We start from the raw sequence: 24123 nt of genomic DNA, 5'->3' as shown, positions 1-24123 counted from the left end.
GGTCTCAAGCTCAGAAAAAAACTAATTTGTTTTCCTGATAAATGACGTCATAGAAATTAGATTTTTTTTTTTTGTACAAATGTAGCTGGAGTGCTGGCGTTTTTGAAAATGAAAATACACTTTTAAAAACCCAGCTTTTTTTTTTTCTAACAATCAGCAGTTTAATGCAGATCTGGTTTGGACTTTATTTACAAGCGTGTTTAAGGTAGATGGAGCCGGCAGATCTGGTTTGGACTTTATTTACAATAAGCGTGTTTAAGGTAGATGGAGCCAAACCTATATACTGTCTGTATACATGTAGAAAAAAATGTTTAAGTTGCTCTCTATAAAGTCACTGTTTGCACTCACAAACCCTGATCCAAAACATGAACAGATAAATACAATTTGTGATGAATGAGACGTACAAACACGACACAGCTGTGACGTAGAATACTAAACAAAACTGGACAGTTGTGTAAATGAACGTCCACCCTTGTGTCACAGACTGTATCGTGTGCCTGTTTAGGTGCTGGAGCTGCTCTGCAGGATTCAGTATCCAGATCTAGTCTGCCGTACCTTTACATCAAGTGCAAAAAAAATAATGTCCTTACTTGAGATGCGTAAGGACTGAGACAAAATGTAGATTAAAAAAAAAAAAAAGAAAACGTCCCCTCAGTCAGATTTGTCCTGGTTTCTATCAGGTGGAGGTGTTTCCAGAGGTGGATCCTCAGGCTGCGCTTCACTCTCAGTGCTGGGTTTCATCTCTGGCTCCACCTTAGTGGAGGGGCCGTCTGTCTGTGGTGCTGGAACTTGTGTGCAGTTGATGGGTGTGAGCGCTATGGCAAGCTGCAGGAGACCAAGAGAAAAATGAGATGAGATGACTTGAATAATTCTTATTTGAAATCAATCACAAATACAGAATATTTGGTTTAATAAAATACAAAAAGGTTTTACAGAATTCCCTCTGTCCACAACATAGGCCAAGTAAATTATTCCCAACCACAAGAGGGCAGCCCAGATGAATAAAAAAATGTAAATTGAATGAAGGTTGTGCCACATGGTGGGAGAAGTGGAGCCATCCAGGATCAAACCTGTGACTGTCTTTTTCTCTGTAAGGCAAGAGCACTAACCAATTCTTCCACTTGGCCTGGCTGGTAAATATATAAATGTATATATATATATATACAGGCTGTATACAGTATATACAGCCATCTTTTGCCACTACAAATCTGTCACAAGGTTTTGTCAACCTGAAACCTAAGCATAGGTTTCATAGGCATCTATACATGGGCATCGAATCCCTGCCCTCTGGTTTAAAAAAAACAAACAATTGGAACCTGGTTCCAGACAACTTTAGTTTGACTTTGATTCAGTAAAACCTTTTAGAGAAATGAAATGAGCCTTATTGTTGTCAGAGGTATTCCTGGAGGCAGACGGAACGATCACAGACCCTCATTTTCATACCCCAGTGAAAAAACAATAGGAAGCGTGAAGGCCCATCAGGAGAGACGGGAACCCTATGTTGGCCATATACTGTTTCAGACAGAACAAAGCACCTGGCACGACTAGTGACTGCAGTTCCAGCAGGTTAATAACAGTCGTGTCCTCAGGACAAACAGAAGTGACAAGCAGTTTAATGGTTAAAGAACAGAGAGCAGCCCAGAGACAGAGCACCTGCAGTGACGTCCGTCTGCAGCAGACCGTCACACAGCCACAGTAAAAGCAGGGAGGCGGTAAAACAGAAAGAGCCGTTTAAAGAGAACTGAATTATTTTAGGTTTACTCAACTTTAAATTCACTTTACTCTCAATCTTATCAAACACTAGATTTGTTGTTTCTTTTCTCATTTGTTTTCTTTTGTCGTCTTTTTAAAGTCTTTGTGTCCTTCCGCAGTAGGCAGTCATATCAAACTGGTATTCACCACAAATCCACTCCCAGTCCAGAACTGGGGCAGCTCCCTGCGCCACAGCGCCACACTAAGGCTGGTGAGCAGAGTGCACGGCACTAGGTAGAGCAAGGCAGGTTGACCCATCTGCATCACAGCCAGGGCCACAAAGGTGATCAGCAGGCCGATGCCATAAGCTGCAGGACAAAAAAAAAATTCCCAAATTACCTGGTGTCAAAAAAAAAAAAAAAGAAATTCCCAAATTAACTGGTGTCCAGGCAGAAATCATTAGAATTAATAAATCATTAGATTTTTATTAATTCTAACATGTATTAAAACCTTATTAGATGTTTCTAACTCTATGCACACAAACTTAATAACTGTAACAAGTCTATGTATTTGTTGTGGTTCCTTATACATACAGACTGTATGTATAACAGGGAAGGTATGAACACAGTTTAAAGAACACAGTCCAGTCCTTACCAATTGTACAGGCCACAAAGTAGATCCTGGAGGACTGTGTCAAAATGTCAAACCTGTGACAATAGGCCACCAGCAAACCTGTCGACAGAGAGCAACGTTCCATCACTCGGCCATTAAACAGTACTTGGTACAATCAATAGTATCTAATAATGAACGATGACTTTTGAGCAGGTCCAGTGTCTGGTGCTGATGTGTTTCATTACCTGGTACTAAGACGTCACCAAAGCCCAGGAGGGAGAAGGGCCGGTCACACAGAGCCAGTGGGGAGAAGTTCAACCTCGGCACTTTGAGCACCATGGGAAGCTGGAGGAAAACAAGAGCATCACTGCAGCTGTCAATCACTCTCCTGGATGATGTGAGAGCCTGAGGAGACCCTGTGTTTAGGCATCAGGTATCTGACGCATGGAACTTGAAAACCAGCTCACCTTTTCATGTGTGGATGAGTCAGAGGGACCAGCCGCTACTTCCACCATTATACTTTCCCCACTCTGTGGAGAGAAGAGCACGAATCACTGACGCTGTTACACAGACGGTCGACAAGTCTGAGAGGACAAGTCAGGGACATACCTTTGTAAACAAGGGAGTAACAAATACAAAGAACACGTCGTAGACAAACAGGAATGACAGCAGTAAAGTGCACGCCTGCAGAGGGAGAGAGAACAACGTCAGTTCACGGCTTCCCAGAAACCAGACGTCTCCAGTCAATCTGATGAGGGTGAATCATGACGGTATTAGTGCACCTTGAATGTAGGCAGTCGGACGGTCTTGAGCATGTAGAGGCAGAAGGCGATCCCCAGGGCGTCCTGTAACGCCCACGCCCACCTGCGAAACAAGACGCACACACACACACGTATGAGTCAGCCGACATTGCCGTCATCATTTTCTCCAACAGGATTTTTATGCACAGACGCTGCGAAGTCATCACTACATAACAGGACCTGACTCAACGGCACCTGCAGTGGAGAACAGCTGCAGTCGGACGACAGTCTGAACCATCGAATGTATTACAGATACAAAAGTATGTTGTTGTTTTTACAGGCTGACGTTGACAGAGAGCTGATTATTATTACTTTGTTTTTTTTTTTTTGACTAAGGACTGAGTTTTGTAATGTGCCCGCAGTAGCAGGAGGGAACCACTGATGACTGAGAGGACGGAGCCGTAGCATCAGGTGTGGGATCTCTCTCACTTACTGGTCTTCATTTCGAAACACCATCCAGGTGATGCTGACCCCGATGCACAGAGCTGACAGCAGCAACATGCGGACCTGTGGCCGCTTGTGTAAATACGGCAGGTTGTTCTCCGGGATCCTGTGATCACAACATGTCCAACCATTAATACAATAAATCAATTCAATAAAAACAACCCTCTAGCTCCTTCAACCAACTGTTCATGCGTCTCACCTGCACTTGCAGAAGGGAATTCTCCTGACGAACGGCCACAGACAGCTGTAGAGGCCGACAGAAGATGCCAGGCAGAAGATGCCAATCACCCAAATGGCTGAAGAGTGACAAATATTAAGGATAAGTGAGTAAATACATTTTATTGACTTTTTTAAAAAAAGGAAATTGGTGAATGTGTTTTGTTAATGATATTGTAGGTTTTCATCTGTATGATCTGACACAGGCCCTTTGTAACCATCTCAAAAAGACAACATTTGTGTTTCTCCAGTTCAGTACTGGTGTTTCTAACTAGTTGGTCTCCAGGTGAATAAAAAGCATGAGTGCTTTGACATATTTCTGTGCTCAGTTCTCTAAAAATAGTTTAAACCTTTTGCAGGTGGCACAGCTGACTTGGCTGCAGTGACCTAATTCTTTTATATCTAAATGAGAAGCAGGGTGTTGTGGTGACTTTGTACCCAGGTGGTCGTAGAAGAAGTAGAGAAGCACCAGCATGCTGCAGCACATGACCACAAACACGCAGATCATGATGGGGGTGACGTCCACTGTCTCCTCGTCCTGCTTCTCCGCGCTGTCGTCCCGCTTGTGCTTCATGTAGCGTCTGCAGGAGGACAAACAGGAGTCAGTGTTACAGTACAGCTACAGTAAATGTTCAAAACAACATTCCTCCATGACTTTTCCATTGATCACCTGATCTGTCTCTACATGTCATCAAAAAAGGGGGAATTGCCTGCTGGTACCTATGGCACTTCCCTCCTATTCTCACTTCATCCTCACTCATTAATTATTAAGCAATGTCTGAAGTTGTAAAATGTAAGTTTTGCCACAAAGGCTTGTGATAATTTATGTGCAAGTTGATGGAAAAACTGGGTATTTCTTTTTTCACTAAAGTCAATTCAGCAGGTTCAGACGTGTGTCTGGAATGGATGAAAAAAAAAAACCTCACCTTGTCTTCCTTGTTTCTTTTGGGAATATATATATATATATAACAACATCAACACTATAACCACTGCACAGAGGTTTTGAGTGTTCAAAAATGTCCACTAATGAGTGAGTCCAGATTTCAGTATCAGTTCAGTCCTGCCATCACAACCAAAAAATGTCCACTAATGAGTGAGTCCAGGTTTCAGTATCCAGTTCTCACTTCTTTCTGTCTTTGCTGCCGGCCCAGTGTCCTCCAACAGCTACGGTGCCCACTGCCATCAGGAAGATGATCACCATGTTGTAGTCCACCACTGGCTCATTAGGAGCGTACATGGCAACCAGCCTGCCTTGACCAAAAGTCTGTGAGAAAAAGACAGGGCATCATATCTGGGACTGTGACCAAAATCATCAAAATTCACACCTTAAAACTTCATCACACACAGCTTTTAATAATCTGCATTTTCTTGATTAAATGTGAGTATTTAAAACATTAAACCTTCTTACTTTGCTTATGTCCAGCATGTCAGCATAGCTGAGTAAAGCCACAGGGATGTCAATCTCCTCGTATTGAGTTTTGTTTCCTGCTGGTGGTGTCTGGAATCAAAGAGATACACTCCAGTTACTTCTCTTCGAGTCAAAGTACTACAGCAGTACAACAACGTTTATGAGTGGAAAGTTATGTTCAGTTCACCAGTCGGTCCTTGCTGACTATCAGTAGACCCTTGGCGCCGTGAATTTGTGCCAGTCGGACCTTTTCGTAGAAAGTGCAGTTTCCCCGCATCACCATGGGGATGCGATTGGGAAAGCCTCCTTCTGGGACCTCAGAAGTTGAGCACAGCATCGAGGTTGTCAGGTCGTAGATCTGGAGACGTGACTACGTGATAAAGACAATGAAGAGAGGCCGGTGGGCAACATGGGGACAATAGACCATCATTTGAGAACCACTGCCATAATCTGTATGACCAGTTGGGACTTGAGACTTGTTTACTAACGACTTACTGCCTTGTTGAGGTCCTGAGGTAGAGGTGCCCACTGGGAGTTGAAGAAAATACAGTAATCCTTTCCTTTGCTGCTGCCCTTGTTGCTGAAATGGGCCATGCCGTACTCTCCCACTACCTGTCAAAACATAAAGATCATGTTAGCATTGCTGTCGGTGCGCATGGTACGGACCGTGTTTCAAGCCTGTTGGGCTCTGACGCCAAGGAACACTCTCTGCCGCAGGAGGTTTTACAACCAGGGAACTTCACACAGTTAGGAAAAGAGATTTGTTCTCTGTTCTCTTTTTCAGGGATTGACAGTAACATTATCTGCATTGTATTGTTGGCAATTTAATTGTTGGACACATGTCCTGATGCAACCTTGCACTTTCTAACAGGCAGCTGTCTTTATGGTCAGAGTGGAGACTCCTGTCCACAGACAGCAGATCTTCTTTGTTGCAGCAACAGCATCACTGCACTGCTGTAAAAAAAAAAAACTTCAACACTGCATCACTGCACTGCTGTAAAAAAAAAATCTTCAACACTGGTTCTGCAGCTCTGACTTTAAATGTTTTCATTTAGTCGTGCTTCATATGTTAGTAATACTGCTGGGTAGATTTGATCCAGTTTATGGATTGTACTTTTAGCAAACATGACAGTAAAGATGACTTTAAATATTAATGCAGATCCTAAAATGACTACTTCTTCATGCTACATTAATAATGGATGGTAAGATAATATTACTACATATTTTATTAGGTCATGCTGACAGATTAGACAGACTCTTGTCAGAGAAGCAGGTATTTCTTAAATGTGTTAAAAGAAAAAGAATAAACAAACATGTCTGTGAAGGTTCTTAGTCATCCAGGTTCATTTTCAACAACCAAAATGACAGAATCCTCCACAGACAGTTCACTGACTTGTTTCTTTTATTTACAGATCCACAAATCACATCAACCATACCATTATATACCATGATTGACATCTTTGACGTCATCACTCGACCGTCAGGCTTTCAGCAGCGAACCTTGATCACACCATGGTTTGTTAGAAAGACCGAGCCATGAAGCTCTGTGAAAATACAGGCTCACTGAGATTTAACTCCTGACTTGGAGTCAGAGAGGAGAAGAAAACCACAGCTGAACTTAAAATTATAGTGTTTTCATAGCCATCCTCTGCACTGTGTGTTCAGAATTGACTCAGAAGCTCAATTAGTCAGCAAACGGCAAGGCTTCTGTTTACCACTTTGCCACAAAATGTGTTTGAGTGGGTTTTATTTCAGCTTCTCTGATTCAAGTCATGGTCTTAAAGTGGACATACTTATGACTATTCTCTCATAAGAATTGACAGCTTCATAGCTGTTCAATGTATCAACAGTTTATAACCTTTTTACTCAGCCTCACAGGCTGTGGTCTCACTTTGTTTTTTTCTAGGATGTGTATTCTTTGTTCTTAGTTGCAGTAGTCGTGAAAAAAAATCTTGGCTGAACGTCTGCCATTGTATATGGAAAGTTAAATAAGTTGAAAATGGTACATAGCTGAGCTCTTTAAAATGCATGCACTAACTTGTTCTGATCATTAAATCTCAGTATTAGTTCTCGTGTTGTGCATCATTTTATTGTTGTTTTATTTTAGAACTGTTCAAAATACACAGTGCTTGGAATATAGAAAGTTAAAGTTTGTCTGTTAACAGTTTACAACATACAAGCCTGTTGCTAACGTTATAAATAACAAATATAAATATTTTACCCACGCAGGTCATCGAAGAGCCGGTTCAAATATTTAAATTAAAGACAATAACAATAGCAGGTGAACATTTATACTCTGCAATGCTGTTGTGATTGCAGCAAACTGTTAGCTATCTGTTATGACTCCCAAAGCAGCCAGCTGACTGATATAAACAAAGCTGATCTTAGGAGCCGTGGTCACTCTGCTTTTTGCGTTCCATCTGAATGTAAGAGATTTGATGAGTCTGTTTCCACCTGGGCCCGCAAATGTCCCTGCAGGCTAACACTAATAGCATTCGAGCTACCCCTGCCGGAACATGCTGTAAAACCGTCAGGAAAACAAACATAGATGTCAGCTCGTCGCCGTTACGCGACATCAATGGCTCACTGGACAGTTTCCGGTCAAGTGAAGGCGGACTCTCTCACCTTTTGGACTAGAAATGCGGCCCAGAGCAGCGTTCCGGGGACTCTCATGATGCCTAGCTCCTTGTTGTTTCCCACATCCAGCAGCTCTCCGTTCAGTATCCCTTTCTAAACCTCACCAGCTGTTTACAGAACATACGCCCACTTTTATCATAAAATATGCTCTCATTGGCTATTTTCCTTGCAACGCTGTAAACACGTCACTGATTGGTTTAAACTTAAGTCAGTCAAATTGTTAGCCGCAAAGTAAATGCACTTTAAATGTACATTGCGTAGAATTGTGTTAGCCGCAAAGTAAATGCACTTTAAATATACATAGTAGTGCGTAGAATTTTAGAAAACTTATTTCATATTTAATTTACATTTATAAAAATTGAAATGATTTTAGAACTATGTGTAAGAAGGGGTGAATAAAGTATTTTAGGTCGTTTAGTTTCATTAATAATTATGTCGCACAGGAACTGTTTTATTTTGAAGGATCAAACAGGAAGTTCTGTATTTCACTATTTGACCTTGTTCAGTTTTCTCACTCTTCACTAAGGCATGCAGCTCTCGTAGACAACTGAATGGTAAGTTTAAAGTTTCTTCGTGATTTGGTTAAGTACTTATATTGTTCACAGATGTTAGTGTTCTATTGTCGATATTTGCGGCGTTCGCTATTTTTCAAACAGCGGCAGCCGCTAATCTTCCGCTGCTGCGCGACTCTTTTCGACGCAGTTGATTTTTTTTATCCTCCTGAAAGCGTTTTTCTTGGTAAGCTTTTAATAAGTTCTTGTTAACATCGGGAGCCGCATGTTTCTCAAGTGTTTGTTGTAACGACGCATACCTATGGTGCGTTTACTGACGATGTTCGACTTAGGCAAATGTCTTTGCCGGAGTCGCTGCTTTACGCTGCTTTACGCTGCTTTACGACGTGACGATTCACTTTGGCTGAAGTTTCACATAGATTACATAGACACAAACATACAGATTATAGGTGTTTATACACGATACGTATAGTGTGTGGGACAAATAATCCCTAGCCCTTTAACACAGTCCGTGGTGGACAGACGGTGAAGGCAGCGGATGATGTCAGTAGGACTGGTATGCAGCAAAGCTCTGACGTCACTCAGTTAAAACTCCAGCTGTGGCGATTCAGGCCAAATAAGGAGCAAAGTGAGCCAGGTATTAAGTTGATCTGGACGTGCAAAACACCTGGCGTTTCTGCCTTTGACTGATAGGGATTTAATAGTATCTAAATACTACAGTGTACTGTGGATTACACCATTGTGATACTGTACAGCAGAAGGATTAGCAGTGGCTGTCAGACATTGTCAGTGTCAGATGCAGGTTGACAGGTTTGATGCTGTCTGCAACTATAATTCCTCTATTTGATCGTGCACTTGAAATTCCCTAAAGCACTGATGACTGGGACAGACAAGTGACTGACAACGACACAACCACAGGCATTAACAATCCTAAAATATATCAAATGAGTCATAGCATAGTGTGAGATGTAAGGAAACCTTTTGCAAAAACCCAGAAGAGACAAAAAAGCTTTATGATTGCATAAACCTGACAACAGCACATAGTCAGAGCTGGTACTTCAAATCACTGAGGGTTTTCTGAAAGTAACTATCCACTACCAGATCTGAGTACGTAGTACTGTTTGGGTTACAGTGATGTCACTACCTTAACTTCACACTGGCTGGTGCTACTACATTTTTTTCCTTTTCACTGCAGTGAATCTAAAGGCATTGCTTCATCACACCATGGCTGGATTCAGGCAAGAAGATGTCGAGTTGTATTATGAGATGGGAGAGGAGCTGGGCAGGTACAGTAAAGCACACTCAGTTATTTAAGACCATTAGTTTTGTGCGTACAAACGAGAGATAACGGAGACACTTTAAGTTCTGAATCGACTGTGACATCATTTGAAGTAGTTTAATAATTAGTTTCTTGAATCTTTTGCCTACTTATTTAAATATTAATAACTTTACTATATTGTAACCCTATACGTGTTGTGCTTGTCATGCTACAGTGGACAGTTTGCCATTGTTCGCAAATGTAAAGAGAAGAGCACAGGCATCGAGTATGCTGCCAAGTTCATAAAGAAGCGCCGCCTGTCGTCCAGCCGGCGGGGGGTGAGCCGCGAGGAGATCGAGCGGGAGGTCAACATCCTGCGAGAGATCCAGCACAGCAACATCATCACCCTGCACGACATCTTTGAAAATAAAACAGACGTGATCCTGATCCTTGAACTGGTTTCTGGTGGAGAACTGTTTGACTTCCTGGCTGAGAAGGAGTCTCTGACGGAGGAGGAGGCCACCCAGTTCCTCAAACAGATCCTGGATGGAGTTCAGTATCTGCACTCCAAACACATCGCCCACTTTGACCTCAAGGTCAGCAGTGTGTGTAATAAGGATTGTCAGTGCAATGACTCAGAAATGACAGGGTGGATGAATGTTTACTGTAGGAGTGCATTAAACATAACAGTTACCCTAACTACAGTTCCCTGTGTCAGAGTCACCATAGGTTAAAAATTCAAAGTTAATGACCAGGTAAAAACACTTTGATATACCATCTCGAGGCTACTTTGCTAATGCTAACATAGGGACACTTTTACCTGTAAGTATCATTTAATGTTGCCAAACGATTATATTTTTGATCTGCTTATTCAAAGAACAGCAGTAGATTATTTGCAATTAATCATAATTAATAATAATACCTCATAATTAACCATGATTGTTATTAATCATTAGTCATCATTAATCACGCTCAGTCACAACTAATCAACATCCTAAATATCAAAGAAAAGATTCTGTATATTTCTAGAACAGTGAGACAAACTATACTTCTGCGTTTGTTGAATGTATTCACTTTAAACACATGTTTATTCTGTAACTGTTTTCTTCCAGCCTGAAAATATCATGCTGCTGGACAAGAACGTCCCAAACCCCAGGATTAAACTGATTGACTTTGGAATTGCTCATCAGATCAAAGCAGGAAATGAGTTCAAGAACATCTTTGGAACCCCCGAGTTTGTTGGTGAGCTTCTCTTTCATCTCATTCACACAGATCAAACATTCCATTTTGAAAATCCCTCACTCCCTTTTTTTTCTTTTTTGCTGGTTTGTGCCTACGCTAGCAAGTGGGTTATGTGCGCTTTAGATCTTAACATCTGGTTTGAATCTATGTTTTCATTCCTCTGTGTTTTACAGCACCAGAAATAGTAAACTATGAGCCACTTGGACTGGAGGCAGACATGTGGTAAGACATGGAGATGCTTTTTTTCCTGAAGCTTTTTACTGATGGGTGTGACAGTTTCCACTCATGTTTGGATCCTCTTTTCTCTGCAGGAGCATTGGAGTCATCACATACATTTTGTGAGTAATGGTTCACATCCTGACTTTGTCTGTTGTCGTTTGTAGAGACGGATATTTCTTAAATCCTTTGCATCCATATTTTCTCTACGGCTGACAGAACTTTTCATGTGTGAGCTGTTAGGCTGAAAAGCTCTGGTCCTAAACAAAATATTTGTCTCTTTCAGGTTGAGTGGTGCTTCACCATTTCTGGGTGAGACCAAGCAGGAGACCCTGACCAACATCTCAGCCGTCAACTATGACTTTGATGAGGAGTATTTCAGTAACACCAGTGAGCTGGCTAAAGACTTCATACGGCGTCTGTTGGTGAAGGATCCAAAGTAAGGAGAAGTTTGTGTTTAAAGATGGAAGAGAATGAAACAAACCAACATCTAAACATTTCATTCTGTTTGTCCTCAGGAAAAGAATGACAATTGATGACAGCCTTGGACATCCTTGGATCAAGGTTGATGTTTTATTTCAGCTTTTTATCAGTTTTCACAGCTTGATTTACTCATTGCTCAACAGTGAAAAACATTTTAAAAGGTAAAAAAACTGCCGTTCTTGGCCTTTGTTCTCACGCTAATTTTTTTTCCATCTCAGGTGATTAAGAGACGAAATGTGCGTCCAGAGGAGAGGGACCACAAGCCTGAGCGTCGACGCCTGAAGACCACTCGTCTTAAGGAGTACACCATCAAGTCCCACTCCAGCATGCCACCCAACAACACGTATGTCAACTTTGAGCGTTTCTCTCAAGTGCTGGAGGAAATCGCTTCAGCAGAGGAAGGCCTAAAGGAGCTGGAGCGCAATCAGCGATCCTGTCAAGAGGATGTGGCAGCGCTACTGTCTATCTATGAGGAGAAGGAGGGCTGGTACAAGGAGGAAAACCAGAGCATCTCCAGTGACCTGAGCCACATCCGACAAGAGCTCCAGCGCTCTCAGGCCCAGCGCAAGAAATGCCAGGAGGACACACGGGTCACCATGCAGGCCGCCAACATCCTCAAGCGCAAGTTTGGGCGCCTGGAAAACCGCTACGAGGTCCTGGCCGAGCAGGTGGCTTCCGAGGTTCGCTGGGTGGAGGAGCTGGTCAAGTCCATATCTGCAGAGAAGGACCGGCCGAGCTCTGGCAGTACACCCTGAGCTGAGCCCAGGTCTAACAATGACATTTTATTTCTCAAATATCCTCCAGCAACTATCCTCTCTGCATGTGCGCTGCGCGGAGACTAAATCAACGAGCGTCATCCTGAGCCACGCTGCAGCTGCTGTTTCCATTTAGAACAAATGTTCCATCCTCTATGTCACACTAAAGAGAACCAGCACGAAGCACAGAGAACCAACAATGAACCTGTTCCTCCATTTTTGTTTTTTTATACATTTATTTATAATTTTATAAATTCATGTACTGTAATTTTCAGCTGTAATGGTTTTCTAACTTAGAGTATCTTTTTTTTTCAACCTAACGTTATTATATCTGAAATTTCTAGAGCTTTAAAAGTCCTCGTTCCTCAATTTGAAGGTTTTTTAAGAAAGAAAAACGGCTAATTGTGTCAGGTTTGCATTAAATAAATACAGGGATGTTGAATTATTCCATTATATGCATTGCGGATGTGATTTTCTCATCTACTTTAGTAATAATGACCAACTTTTTAAGGTTCAATGTGAAAGATTAGGAAACACATTTTTGTGGTTCCATTTGTATTACACGCTAATCAATTTAAACAATGGAGTTTTTATGAGTGTGACTCCTCTAAAAAAATTACTTTTTTTCTGTTGTGATTGTGCCAAAATGAGTAATTTTTCGATTTGATAAGACCTTTTTTATGGAAACTATTAGAGAACCGTGCTCTTCTGATAAATATATATACGTATAAATCTAGTCTTTTTTTTTCCCCCCCTGATAACTAGTGTTTTGGTCAGCGATATTTCACTGCTATATCTAACTTCAGAACTAGATGCCATTGAATCTTACTCATTGTACCTTTAAGTATGGTTTTAGGTGCATTGTTTTCTAAATTAACATTTTCTGGTTAATAATTTGAAGAATTTAAAACGTATTATTTATTTCAGGTTTAAGCAATCCTGGAAGAAATAACAGTGTTGTTTGTGTGTTTTAGCTTTAGCTCACTGACGCACCATGTCCACACTTGTATACCTAAAGTGATCCCTTGCTTTAATCACAGTTTATGGTCCTGTGGAAAATTCAGCTCAGAGAATGTAGATCATCTATGCAGTGCCTGTAAAATAATCACTTACTGCCTCTGCAACCGATCATCCTCTACAAAGCTAATGTCATTGCTGTCACAATGATAACGCTCAAAGTCTTAACATGTTTTACAAAGTCGTCTCTTGAACCACCCAAGGTGCATGGAAAAGCTCTGTTTCAAATGCAACTGTTGTTTCCATTCACACCATCCCAGTGCACTTGATACATTCCAACGCTGCGTATCTCATCCAGGCAACACATTCCTCATGTATAGCCTAGAATGTACTGTATATGACCTAGTCAGTTGTATTTTGCAAAAATATATTCATTTGCACTTAAATCATTTTAGCAGTGTCTAAAAATACATTTTAATGTTTTAAAGTGGGCAACAAAGAGCTGTACAAATGTACTGTCTAGATTTGTGTCAAATAAACAGAGTTATAACCAAATGTAGTGTGTCGTTGCTCTCTTTATTTGTATCCTAAGCTAAATATGTAAAGAAAATGTGTTTAAAATAAAAAAATGAACGCATTGTACGTTTGCTTGATACACATATCTTTAAAACCCAAGTATTCTTCCTTAATAATTTATGATAATTATCATTAATAATAATAATAATGATCCCCTTAAGCCTGTATAACACTAAGCATAGCGTTCACTACGTGTGTTATACCACCAGAAGTCTTGGGGGCGGTGTTGCACTTGTCCCCCATAAACCAAACAGTAAGAAGAAAACAACAAACGGGTAACAGTGCAAACGTCGCGGCCACGAAGACAATTCCGTTTAACACAAATAACTGCTTGTTATTGTCTGATAAACTGACAATGGCCTGGAAACCGTCGCTGAACTCATCACTGCTCTTTATTAGTTATTTTATTTAACAGGCATGCAACACGGAAGTAAACGAGTAGTTAAGATTAAATCGGACGTACCTATATATGTACGTAAAGGCTGTGTTGAAACTTGGGCTCCCTCTAGTGGTACCTGGGAGAGTGCCTTTAGGTAAGTAACTGTTAAATACAGCAGCACTCTAACTTTGTGTTTTTGTGGTTTCAGAATTTAATTTAAGTCCCGGTTTTAGGGCTTTGTACAGTCTTTGTACAGTCTGACGACTTTGTGAACTAACTAACTGTGAGAGCAAAATAATTGAAGGGAAGGTACAAGGTGTAAAAAAAGTTGACAATAAGGTGTTTTTACAATTTAATTTATATTTCAATGGTGGCAATAATAACAACGTTTTCTTTTATAATAATTACAACCCCAAATAATAAGTAGACAACATCTGTTTTGTAAACTTTCATATTGTACAACGTCCTTGATGTATTTTATTATAAACAATACAAATAGCATTTTAAACCATTCCAAACAAATGTATAGTAGAGGTAATCGAGGGTAGATGCTTCAGTTTGAGTTCATATCAGCTGCTCGACTGACTGGACTTTGTCTCACCGGTCTGATGGAAACACTGGTGTTCTCACTCAGGGGAGAATTCCCCGGCAGTGTTATCAAGATTATCCCGATCTGGGTTGGTGAGTGGATAATCCCAGGGCAAGAAGATTCTCTCAGACTCTTTCTTTTTTTATTCATCTTTCAGAGACTGTATTTGGGCACAGAGTTTGAGAGCAGGTCCCAGTTTAAGGTTCATGGTGCTGACCAGATGATCCTCCGTGAGGAGCAGTAGAGCCTGGCCATCGATTTCCTGAGAACGAAACTCCTCGGCAACAACAGAACCACCTAGTGGAATAAAAAGAAGAACCCAGAATGAAGCTGTGGAAATAATAAAATGCAAATTCATCCCAAATCACTGAACTTAATCCTGCAGGTTTTTGACTGTGAGAAAAACCAGGGAACTTGGAACAACATGCAAACCCCACACAGAAAGAACATCAGTTACCACGGGTTACTGAACCAGGGATCATCTTTTTGTAAGGCAGCAGCTCAAATCACTCAACCACAATGTGGCCCATTCTGCAATTGACGTTGGTTTTATTACCAGGCAAGGAGTAGATGTAGGAAAACACTTGTTCCACATTCCACTGTGAAGGAAGACCGTCATCGTCCTCTCCATCAGAAACACTGATTGTCTCTGGCATCACCCGCTCACTCTCCCTCTCCTGCTCCCTCTCAGTCAACTTCTGGAGTCTGGTTTTCATTGGAGCAGGATGCTCATCTTCCTGCTCTTCCTCTTCCTGCACCTCCTGCAGTTCTTCATCTCTCTCTGAACACTGCTGGCTCCTCACAGGAGGGTAGGAGCCCTGAGCCTAGGAAACAAGAAGACAGCATCATCTGTGGTCCTGAGTATCTGGTTTTGTCAAGTTCCTTGACACAATCTCAATTAATTTTAGACGAACCATAATACTTTTAAACATCTATTTTTTTTACATTCATGTGTTTCCATTTAACACACCACTAATCTTGCGTAAACCACAGTATTTCTCAGGTCATTGAAGCAAACTCACCCGTCTCAGAAAGGCTACATTCATTCTGCTTGGTGGTCGTCCTCTCCGCCCCAGTGGTCTGCTGCTCCAGCGGCCTGCTCTTAGTCTGGTGACACGCTTGGTGCAGCTCACGTTGAACCTGACAGAGAGAGTCAATGGAAGTAAGCTATCTATAAGACTTTGATATTTGCAGTTGGTCAGTGTTTGTACGTCTGGACTGGTAAATTGTCTTGATTGTGTATTTGAAATAGTCCAAAAACAAGCATTGGATCAGCATGCTTGGAGCAAAACTGAAACTTTAATTCTACTGTTTGGTTGTTAATTCGAAGTTGTCAATGCGTGTTTAATGAATTCACCTTCTGACACATGTCATGGAACAGAAGCGTTGTGAGCGCAGGAACGTCTGGGCGTAACCTCTGCCTCCACAGTATTCACACTGCAGTAATGCTGCTTCTGCTTCGTCTCCCAGCTCTGAAACATCACAACTGAGAGTTCATCCCTCTCACACTCTCTCTGACACACACACACACACACACACAGTCGGTCCTCACCCTCTGCTGGTGGACCACCGTTTTCCATCTCGGAGTCTGAAGATTCCGACAGGTCAGCATCCACGGGGCTGTCCTCGGCTGCTGGACTCCCGTTGGTGTGAATGTCCTGTGGCTCTGGAAGTGAAGCCTGCTGCTCCTCTGAGAGCGAGGATGAATTCACCTTCATGGAGATGATGGAAAAATGTAGGTGACCATAACAGCAGAGCAGCTGTTCCTCTCAAACTAAAGCTGTGTTTTACCAGCAGCTGAATATTCCGTTATGAGTGACTTGAGCTGACTTACTGGGAACGGCTCCAGTCCCTCTCTGATGACGAAGCCCTCGATCAGGTGTGTGAGGACACTGCTTGTGCACATCCTGTCAGGACTTCCTGGGAGGCTGGTGGGGGCAGAGGTGATCTGAGGGGGACTTCGGACTGCAGTGGGGGGAGCAGACATAGGTAGAGGAGGAGAAGATGAAGGGGGAGGGTGGTGGCTGATCGTAGTGAGGGAGGCAGACTTCTCCACCTGTGGTATTTTTATCACCGACTGGCTGGACGTGGTGGAGGCCGAATGTTTTTCTGTATGAGCATAGAAAAAAGGTTTTCAGACTGCTGAATGAATTCATGAAATAAATCAGTGGGTCCATGTTTTTAAAGTCCTTTATATTTACCTTCACCATTTTGCTTTGACGGTACGATGACAGCTTCAGGGGTCTTGTCCTTCTGTGGACTAATCAAACTTCCTTCCTTCGTCTCTTCTGGACTCAGTCTTTTCTCCTTAGACTCCTGCGCTGCCTGAATTTCACTGAAAGTCATTGATGAGCTCTCTCTGCGTCCTACTAAATGGACCTTCAGGTCAACAGCCACCGTCTGAGGAGGAGGCAGGTTTTGGTAAGGCATCAGGTTTAGGGCCTCCGCTATAGAAAGCTCTTGCTCTGTCCGCAACCTCTGCCCTGTCTGCACTGCCAATGCATGGACAGAGTGCAGGGAGAACCTCTGAAGGGAGGCAGGAGGATTTGGAGGCAGCCTGTGGAGAACCAGGGGTGGTGGAGGAGGTGGGGGCTGATTCTGAGCCTGTAGGATTGAAGACTGTCGCTTCGGAGCAGCCACCAGAGGAGGAGGCTGAGATTGAACAGTGGCAGCTGGGATGGAGTTTTGAGCTGAAGATGTAGTCGCAGTGGTAACAGATGGAGAAGAAGAAGAGGACAAAGGAGCGGAGGAGACTTGGGGGTCAGTGTTGGTCTGTGTCTGGGTGCTGGGTGTGGTCAGTCTTTTTATTGAAAGAGAAAGAGGTTGGCAGTTTGGTTCTTGTGGGGCGACTTTGAGGGCAATAGGATGGAGACGTTTGTGGTTCAGGGCACCTGCAGTGGCTTGCTGAAGGATGAGCTGGTGGTGCGCCACCTGTTGGCCTGATGGACAGCTCAACGGCTTCTTCTCCAGAGTATGTGTATGTACTGGAGAAAGGGCTGTAGTGGATGGATCAAAGTTTTCCAAAAACAAAGGATACAAGTAAAACATTAAATGGCAATTTTAAATTCTCCTCTCAAACAGAAACAGAACAGAAACACATCTAGTGTGACTCACATGTATTTAGCGTCCGAGGTCCAGGATGATCTGTTTCATCGATCATGTGGTTGGTCTTTACAGCACAGACTGAGGTCTTGGACACAGAAGCAGCTGAAAAGGGGACTTGAGTCTGAGGAGTTGGCTTTAGGACCACACTGTTGGCTGCAGCTAGAGCTCCAGGCAGGTGAGCATGCAGAGACAGATTATGAACCTGAAAATATGTAAACATGTTTAATTCATTACACACCTTATCATTGATCATTTGTACAGGAAGATTTTTTTTTTAACCTCAGAGGAGGTCGGCAAGGTGGAGCAGGAGGTGAACGCAGGGAGCTCTGAGTGAACTGCAGCCACTGGAGCTGCAGGAGTTAGAATTAACTAAAAGAGAAAAACATTGAATCAGGAATAGAGATAGACGTACAGATTCATAGCATTCGAGACATTAAATAAAAAGACCGGTACCATCTGAGTCCGAAGATACATCTGAGCTTGGTTACAGTTGGCCGGTCGGTTTCCCAGCAGCATGGCCTGCTGGGATACTGTGGCTGCAGCAGTGGAGTTGGACGTTTGGCTGCGGCCAATCAGGTGGGCTGTCACTGAAGATGCTGGTAAAGTGATCTTGATTCAGAGAGGGATGAGTCATAGTGTAGTCACAGAGGTGAATTTAATATTTTTGTTGAGGTTCATTATAGAGGAAAAAAAAGTAAATACTTACTGAGGTTTGAGAAACACCAGCAGGAGGAACCATACCGTCAGTGGATGAGGGAGATGACAGCTGCCTCTGACAAACAGAAGCCTAGTGATGGTGTTGTGCAAAAACATACTAATAAGTTTCAATTCTTTTACAATCTTACATTCAAATAATTCTTTAGACCCTCATACTCTCTCTCTCACACACACAGACCTGTGGAATGGTGGCCAAGCTCTGCAGCTGAGGTTTGTGCTGGTACTGGCTCTGCTGCAGGGCTGCTGTCTGCAGCATCAGGTGCTGCTGCTGAGCTGCGTACATGTGATGCAGGTACTGAGCTGCCATGCTCTGAGGTCTGTGGATGGTGTGCTGGATCACCTGTTTGGTCGTGACATGAAAACATTATTTGCTGTAATTATAAAACAGTCTGTGCAGCTTACTCTGGTACTGCCTCTTACCCGAACTGCCTGTTGGTCTGAGGGCAGGATGCTAAGGGAAGCTAAGGGTGCCTGCGTGCACAGTGTGCTGTCGCTGCAGCTGGTTGTTGCCATGGTGACAGTAGTTGGTGTGGTGTAGGTGTGAGCGTCTATGGTCTTCACTGCCTGCATGTCTGCTGGGCTCTGCCGTTCCATTTCCCAAACAGAGCACACCTCTAGGAATGGAAAACTGTAGGGATATACATTAACAATGGGACGGTTAAAACACAACGTTTCAGAACAAAGTGGAGCAAAAGATGGTTCAGTATTTAAACCATTGTTTAATCGATACGTATTTAATGTTGTTCTGTGACACTCACAGAAAAAATAAAATAAATAAAAGCACCATGGTTAGGTTTTACATTTCTTTTCCCAGCAGGGATATGCAAACCCCCTTGTGGTACGTGAAGGTATTGCAGGAGATACGCAGCGCATATTATATTTTATATTAACTACATTAACTAACTAATTTATATACATATTGCTATATTGCTTGAGAATAATTATTTTAAAAATATGAAGGTCTTACCTCTGAATGACAAAAATGCCTTAACATTAGAAAGAATCCTATCATTTCATGTCTTGTTGATCGATTGGATCTGATGTTAAACATTTCTATAGAATTTCACCTCATATCTTAAATATATTAGATAAAATATGTTATTACAAAAACTGTTTTATGTCCTTATGACGCCACTATTTTCCAATGAAAATGATCGAAAGCCGACAGACCGTTTTTTTTTTACCTTACACAAGGCTTATTTATTTCCTTAATAGAATATTTTTTCTACAGTAAGGGAACCAACGCTGTAAATCACGTACCAAGCATACGGACTGATATAACTGATTATCGATCAGTTATTTTTTGCTGCAGACTCGCTAATTAAAATTGAAGAGACGCGATATATCCTGTGCCCAGCACAAAAGCGGTCTCGCCTCAGGTGGACTGTCCACCCTCCAACAAAAGCGGGCTGGTGGTCGCTGCTTCTCCCCCCGCTCACCACATCCATCACTCATGCACATCCATTCACCTCTGATCGGCGGTGTACCTGTCTGCTACAGAGGGACACGGGGCATCAGGAAGTGACCATAGCCCGGCACAGTGTTATAGTCATGGAGCCTGCTGTTGCTGCTGCTATTGCTGCTGTTGCGTCAATGCTCATGCGTATACAATGGAGATAAAAAAAAAAAAAGCTAACAGTAACAACCAATTAAAAAAGCCTTGGTACAGCACCGCTCCGAGTGCAGGAGGACCCTCCACATGGAATTCTGCAGCTGCTGCGGCCGCTCCCTGCCTACACAGTCCTGGGGAGTGAGTGTCCCACATCAGCTTTTATGCATTTTCAATTTAAAGCATTTAATGAAAATAATATTCAATCAAATTATATTATTTATTCAAAAGGCCTAGTAGATTTCACTCTTTTTTGGCCGCCAAACAATTTTAGACGTATTATTATTACATTGTTATAATATTACAACCGTGCGTTATCGCTAATGTTTGATTGTTCCGTTATTTTTAGTGCATTGTTAATATCAATATATTTATGGTGTCATATAATATTTATGACTATTATGACACCTTGACTCGTGACTCCCTTCACAAGTTCAATGTTGCAATTATTGTGTGATGCGGGGCCCACTGTGATTTGTTTTTCTATAATAATTGTAAAACATGTTCTGCTCTACTTTGAGTAATAATTTATCAATAAAATATTGACTACAAATACGATTCACCAGGCCCCGATGTAAAAACTAAAGTCTATTGAGGCTAAATATATTTTGTGACTTTGGGCTATAGAAAAAGAAATGACCTGACTAACATACAGTATACTTTATCCATTTATCTATCCATACAGGTCGAAAACGATTTATTCATTTTTTAAATGACAGACTACCCTGCCAGGGTAGTCTGTCATCGTTTTAATAAGTCCATAGAAACATATTACAGAATTAAAGTCTATTTTGCAAAACGTCCATTTTTTAAAAAATTAAACAGCCCAAGGATAACTAAATTAACAGGCACAGTTTAAATAAAATAAATAAAAATGTTGTTTTATGAGTATAGTTTCTAAAAAAAACCCGAATTTAGTTAAAGAGGTGGAAAAAAAACATGGTATACTGTTACATGTCATATTAGGGACAGCTGAAATGTCCGAGGTCAAATGTGTACACGTGAATGTAGCACATACACGAAAACATATTGACTTGGTACAGTCGAAACGAATTAGCCAGCGACATACTTTGACCAGTTTGAATTTCGAAACGAATTAGCCAGCGACATACTTTATAAAAGGAATGTTGACCAGTTTGAATAAAAAAAAACAGCCTTGCGTGAGGGTATTCGATTTAAAGTTGTGATTGTTAATCATTTGAACTTGTGTATTAGGTATTATGTACATTCTACCAAACGTCAAGTTGAATGCTACCCCAAACATTCCAACAGTGGACTCTTCCGCTATTAGGCCTTTGCAGTAGGGAGTTGTTTGGCGAATCTGGCAAGTTTTTTCTAAACTTCTCATGTATTTTTTGGTTGTTCAGAGCGACGAGAATCTTCGTTTTTGTCATCCCCAGTGTCGTTATTATCTCGACTTGTCGACGGACTTTAGCAACAAAGTGTTGCTGAGCGTAACACAACTACTCAGCTGAAGGAAAGGAGGAAGGTATCAGTGAGTTGGACCGACTGCGGCTGAGCTTATGATGCCGACGTTGCGGGACAGTACTATGTCCCACCCCGGCGAAAATTCCCACCAAGTCCGGGTGAAAGCCTATTACAAGGGGTAAGGAATCAAATTGACTCTGTTGTGTACTTTATATACTTCACGAGCCCAAATAGTGGCTGCTTTATACTTGAAGTTGAGGTTAACCCGTCTGCTAACGTTAGCAAACACAGCTAACGACAGGCTAACAGTGGGCACTGGGTTTCGGTGAAATTGACCAGGTGATACTGTCCACACACACACCCACACACACAATGACAGTTACTAACATGACTTACGTTTTCATTTCAAACGTGGGTATTAGACAGTGAGCATTTTGTAATCCTTTAAATTGGCCTAAATTAGTTGTTGAGCGAGCTAATAGTTAATAACACGAGCGAAAAGAGCGACTTACTATCTGATTTTGCCTCAGATTCAGATACAATATTATGTTAAAGCGAACAGCTTGGCTATTTGCGTTGATTGTCAATACAGGGTTTGGTAGGAAATCAGTGCAGTCTCAGTACCAATTGATGTAATCTTTTGTTTTGTTGCTATAGTTTTATTTCCTTGTAGTTATCCCAAAGAAAAGTCATGTTATAACATTGTTACCTATTAGAAACAAAACTGTATATTTAACTGTACATTTAAATACAGCATCATTGCAGCCTTGATACCTTTTGATATTATGTTTTCTTTGTGATTACAGTATATATATGTATGTGTGTGTGTGTGTTTTAAAAAGCTGCTAAAGGAAAGCGGATAACAGGAGAGACCCAGAAGTGAACAATATTATTGTTACTGTAATAAATGCTAGAGTACATCCCAGCAACTTGATAAAGTGGCTGTACCAATCCATCACAGGACCAAATTCAGTGACTAACAACATTTTTCACTCGTATTCATACCTGTGGTCAGTATAAAGTAGACAATTAACCTTATCTTCCATCTGCTTATTAAATACTGTGACGGGAAACTGGGAAAAACCCATTGACAGGGGGAGAACATGCAACCCCTTACAGAAAAGATGATCTGTTAAAAGCTGTATTCTATGTGCCATCCAAAATTCTACCATGTGGCCCACCACTTACATACATACATTACTTTAAAATATCTGGTGATTTATGAAGTGTTTGGTTTATATGTACATGTGTACAGATCTACTTCAGTTTTGGAATTGTTACTATACTGTAATTATTTCCACTAATGACAACTATAATAATATGGTTGATTACAATGTGTTTTGAGTTAAGTTACCACTGAAAAATCATTCAATATTTTAAGACATTATCACAGCCTATTTTTAATAGAAAAATTATTATGACAAAAAGTTCTGTCTTCTCAGATACATTTATGATCTTATTTATTTGCTCCTTAATATCAGCATTATATTTTTTTGTCTTGAACATTTGAGTTTTTGTTTTATTTTATACAAAATTGCTTAGTAAATTATACATTACATTTTAAATATAAAGCTAAATCTATATAAAGACATTTTAACCATTCATTCAGAAGGTAAAGCTCTGGTAAAAATACCTGAGACTTACCTCCCATTTGCACTAACGGTATTTAAAGTAGAAAGCCAACATTGTTATAAAATCAGAAACCTCACTATTACTATTCTGTCCATATGTGATCTACAACCATTTTAGACATCAGGATGATGGAAATCACTGGTCACCACATCACTCGCATGGCACACCCTGCCCCACTAACTCTGTTTGGTGGAGACCGTGATTGGAGCCCAGCCAACTTGAAAAACATGTAGTGCAGGTTACCTCAGCTAGACCTGTTGTATTTCTTCCCGTCTCTGTGACACACCTCAGGAACTCTAATGTGCCTTCATCATTGGATGTCATTTTGCCGACCAAAACATGTGAGGTATTTATGAGCTTGCTGCTGAGGAATTCCAGCTATGATGGAAAGCAGAGAAATGGATGGGTCTCATCATTTGGCTTTTGGGACACATTAGGGAAAGGTTTTATCAGGGACTTCCCCTTTGCAACAGTTCAGAAAGAAAATGATGTGTTATGCAGTAGCTTAACATCAACAATATCAATTAACTGTATGTTCTATTTTTTGTAATTTGAGTTTTCTTTTCCTGAAAATTCATTAGAACATAATAACAGCATTAGTCACCCACATCCTCCAATTAACCCTCCTCTCCACTTATATGGTCATAACGGAAGCTTCAATTCTAAGTAACTGTTTATTACAAACCTAATTAATGCATTGGGGCAACTGTTGTCATTTTGAATTATATCCTTAAGTGTTTTTGGTAAGGCTGTCAGCATTAAATTAGTAAATTTTCTTGTCAAAAACATTTATTGGAATAAATTAAGTTTGTTTTGTAGCATAAAATGTATGTCATAATGAAGTGGAAATGTTTTA

The 24123-nt window shown here is 41.3% G+C and overlaps 4 protein-coding genes across 8 annotated transcripts in view; 2 read left to right on the top strand and 2 right to left on the bottom strand.

The window, feature by feature from the left end:
- Positions 1–227: 227 nt before the first annotated feature.
- sppl2 (signal peptide peptidase-like 2) lies at positions 228–7943 on the bottom strand. Of its 2 annotated transcripts, none has more exons than XM_008334547.3 (15): positions 7798–7943; positions 5668–5784; positions 5360–5542; positions 5173–5262; positions 4889–5028; positions 4203–4345; positions 3748–3844; positions 3538–3654; positions 3087–3168; positions 2914–2988; positions 2772–2834; positions 2550–2649; positions 2347–2424; positions 1900–2060; positions 228–825 (listed from the first exon to the last, which is right to left on the bottom strand). In XM_008334547.3, the coding sequence occupies exons 1-15, from the start codon at positions 7843–7845 to the stop codon at positions 652–654; spliced, it is 1668 nt and encodes a 555-aa protein (XP_008332769.1). In that variant the 5' UTR covers positions 7846–7943; the 3' UTR covers positions 228–651. The 2 variants fall into 2 exon arrangements, 1 of the variants encoding a protein (XP_008332769.1); XR_001761752.2 differs by having other exon boundaries at positions 687–825; positions 1767–2060.
- Positions 7944–8233: 290 nt separating this feature from the next.
- Positions 8234–12834, top strand: dapk3 (death-associated protein kinase 3). 2 transcript variants are annotated; one of them, XM_008334546.3, is made up of 9 exons: positions 8234–8363; positions 9517–9607; positions 9815–10175; positions 10692–10821; positions 10995–11043; positions 11133–11159; positions 11324–11476; positions 11556–11601; positions 11739–12834. In XM_008334546.3, exons 2-9 carry the CDS (start codon positions 9546–9548, stop codon positions 12273–12275), a joined length of 1365 nt encoding a protein of 454 aa, XP_008332768.1. In that variant the 5' UTR covers positions 8234–8363; positions 9517–9545; the 3' UTR covers positions 12276–12834. The 2 variants fall into 2 exon arrangements, with proteins under 2 accessions (XP_008332768.1, XP_024908243.1); XM_025052475.1 differs by lacking the exon at positions 8234–8363 and adding an exon at positions 8390–9428.
- A 1640-nt stretch (positions 12835–14474) lies between these two features.
- Positions 14475–20639, bottom strand: phc3 (polyhomeotic homolog 3 (Drosophila)). 3 transcript variants are annotated; one of them, XM_017042528.2, is made up of 14 exons: positions 20068–20639; positions 19019–19226; positions 18777–18938; positions 18588–18668; positions 18335–18490; positions 18161–18250; positions 17891–18083; positions 16978–17772; positions 16611–16885; positions 16329–16488; positions 16134–16248; positions 15799–15916; positions 15333–15600; positions 14475–15073 (listed from the first exon to the last, which is right to left on the bottom strand). In XM_017042528.2, the coding sequence occupies exons 2-14, from the start codon at positions 19190–19192 to the stop codon at positions 14919–14921; spliced, it is 2742 nt and encodes a 913-aa protein (XP_016898017.1). In that variant the 5' UTR covers positions 19193–19226; positions 20068–20639; the 3' UTR covers positions 14475–14918. The 3 variants fall into 3 exon arrangements, with proteins under 3 accessions (XP_016898017.1, XP_008332767.1, XP_024908360.1); XM_008334545.3 differs by having other exon boundaries at positions 20086–20639; XM_025052592.1 differs by lacking the exon at positions 20068–20639 and having other exon boundaries at positions 19019–19774.
- Positions 20640–21311: 672 nt separating this feature from the next.
- prkci (protein kinase C, iota) overlaps positions 21312–24123 on the top strand; it is a 17815-nt gene continuing 15003 nt past the window's right edge. Inside the window, exon 1 of the mRNA XM_025052335.1 lies at positions 21312–21813. Within this exon, the coding sequence (XP_024908103.1) occupies positions 21731–21813 (83 nt within the window). The 5' untranslated portion in view covers positions 21312–21730. The remainder of the gene's footprint in view (positions 21814–24123) is intronic.

Source organism: Cynoglossus semilaevis, chromosome 20 (genome assembly GCF_000523025.1).
Source record: "Cynoglossus semilaevis isolate Cse_v1.0 chromosome 20, Cse_v1.0, whole genome shotgun sequence".
NCBI lineage: Eukaryota > Metazoa > Chordata > Actinopteri > Pleuronectiformes > Cynoglossidae > Cynoglossus > Cynoglossus semilaevis.
Note: the sequence above shows the minus strand (reverse complement) of the source record. Positions and strands in the feature narration are given on the sequence as shown.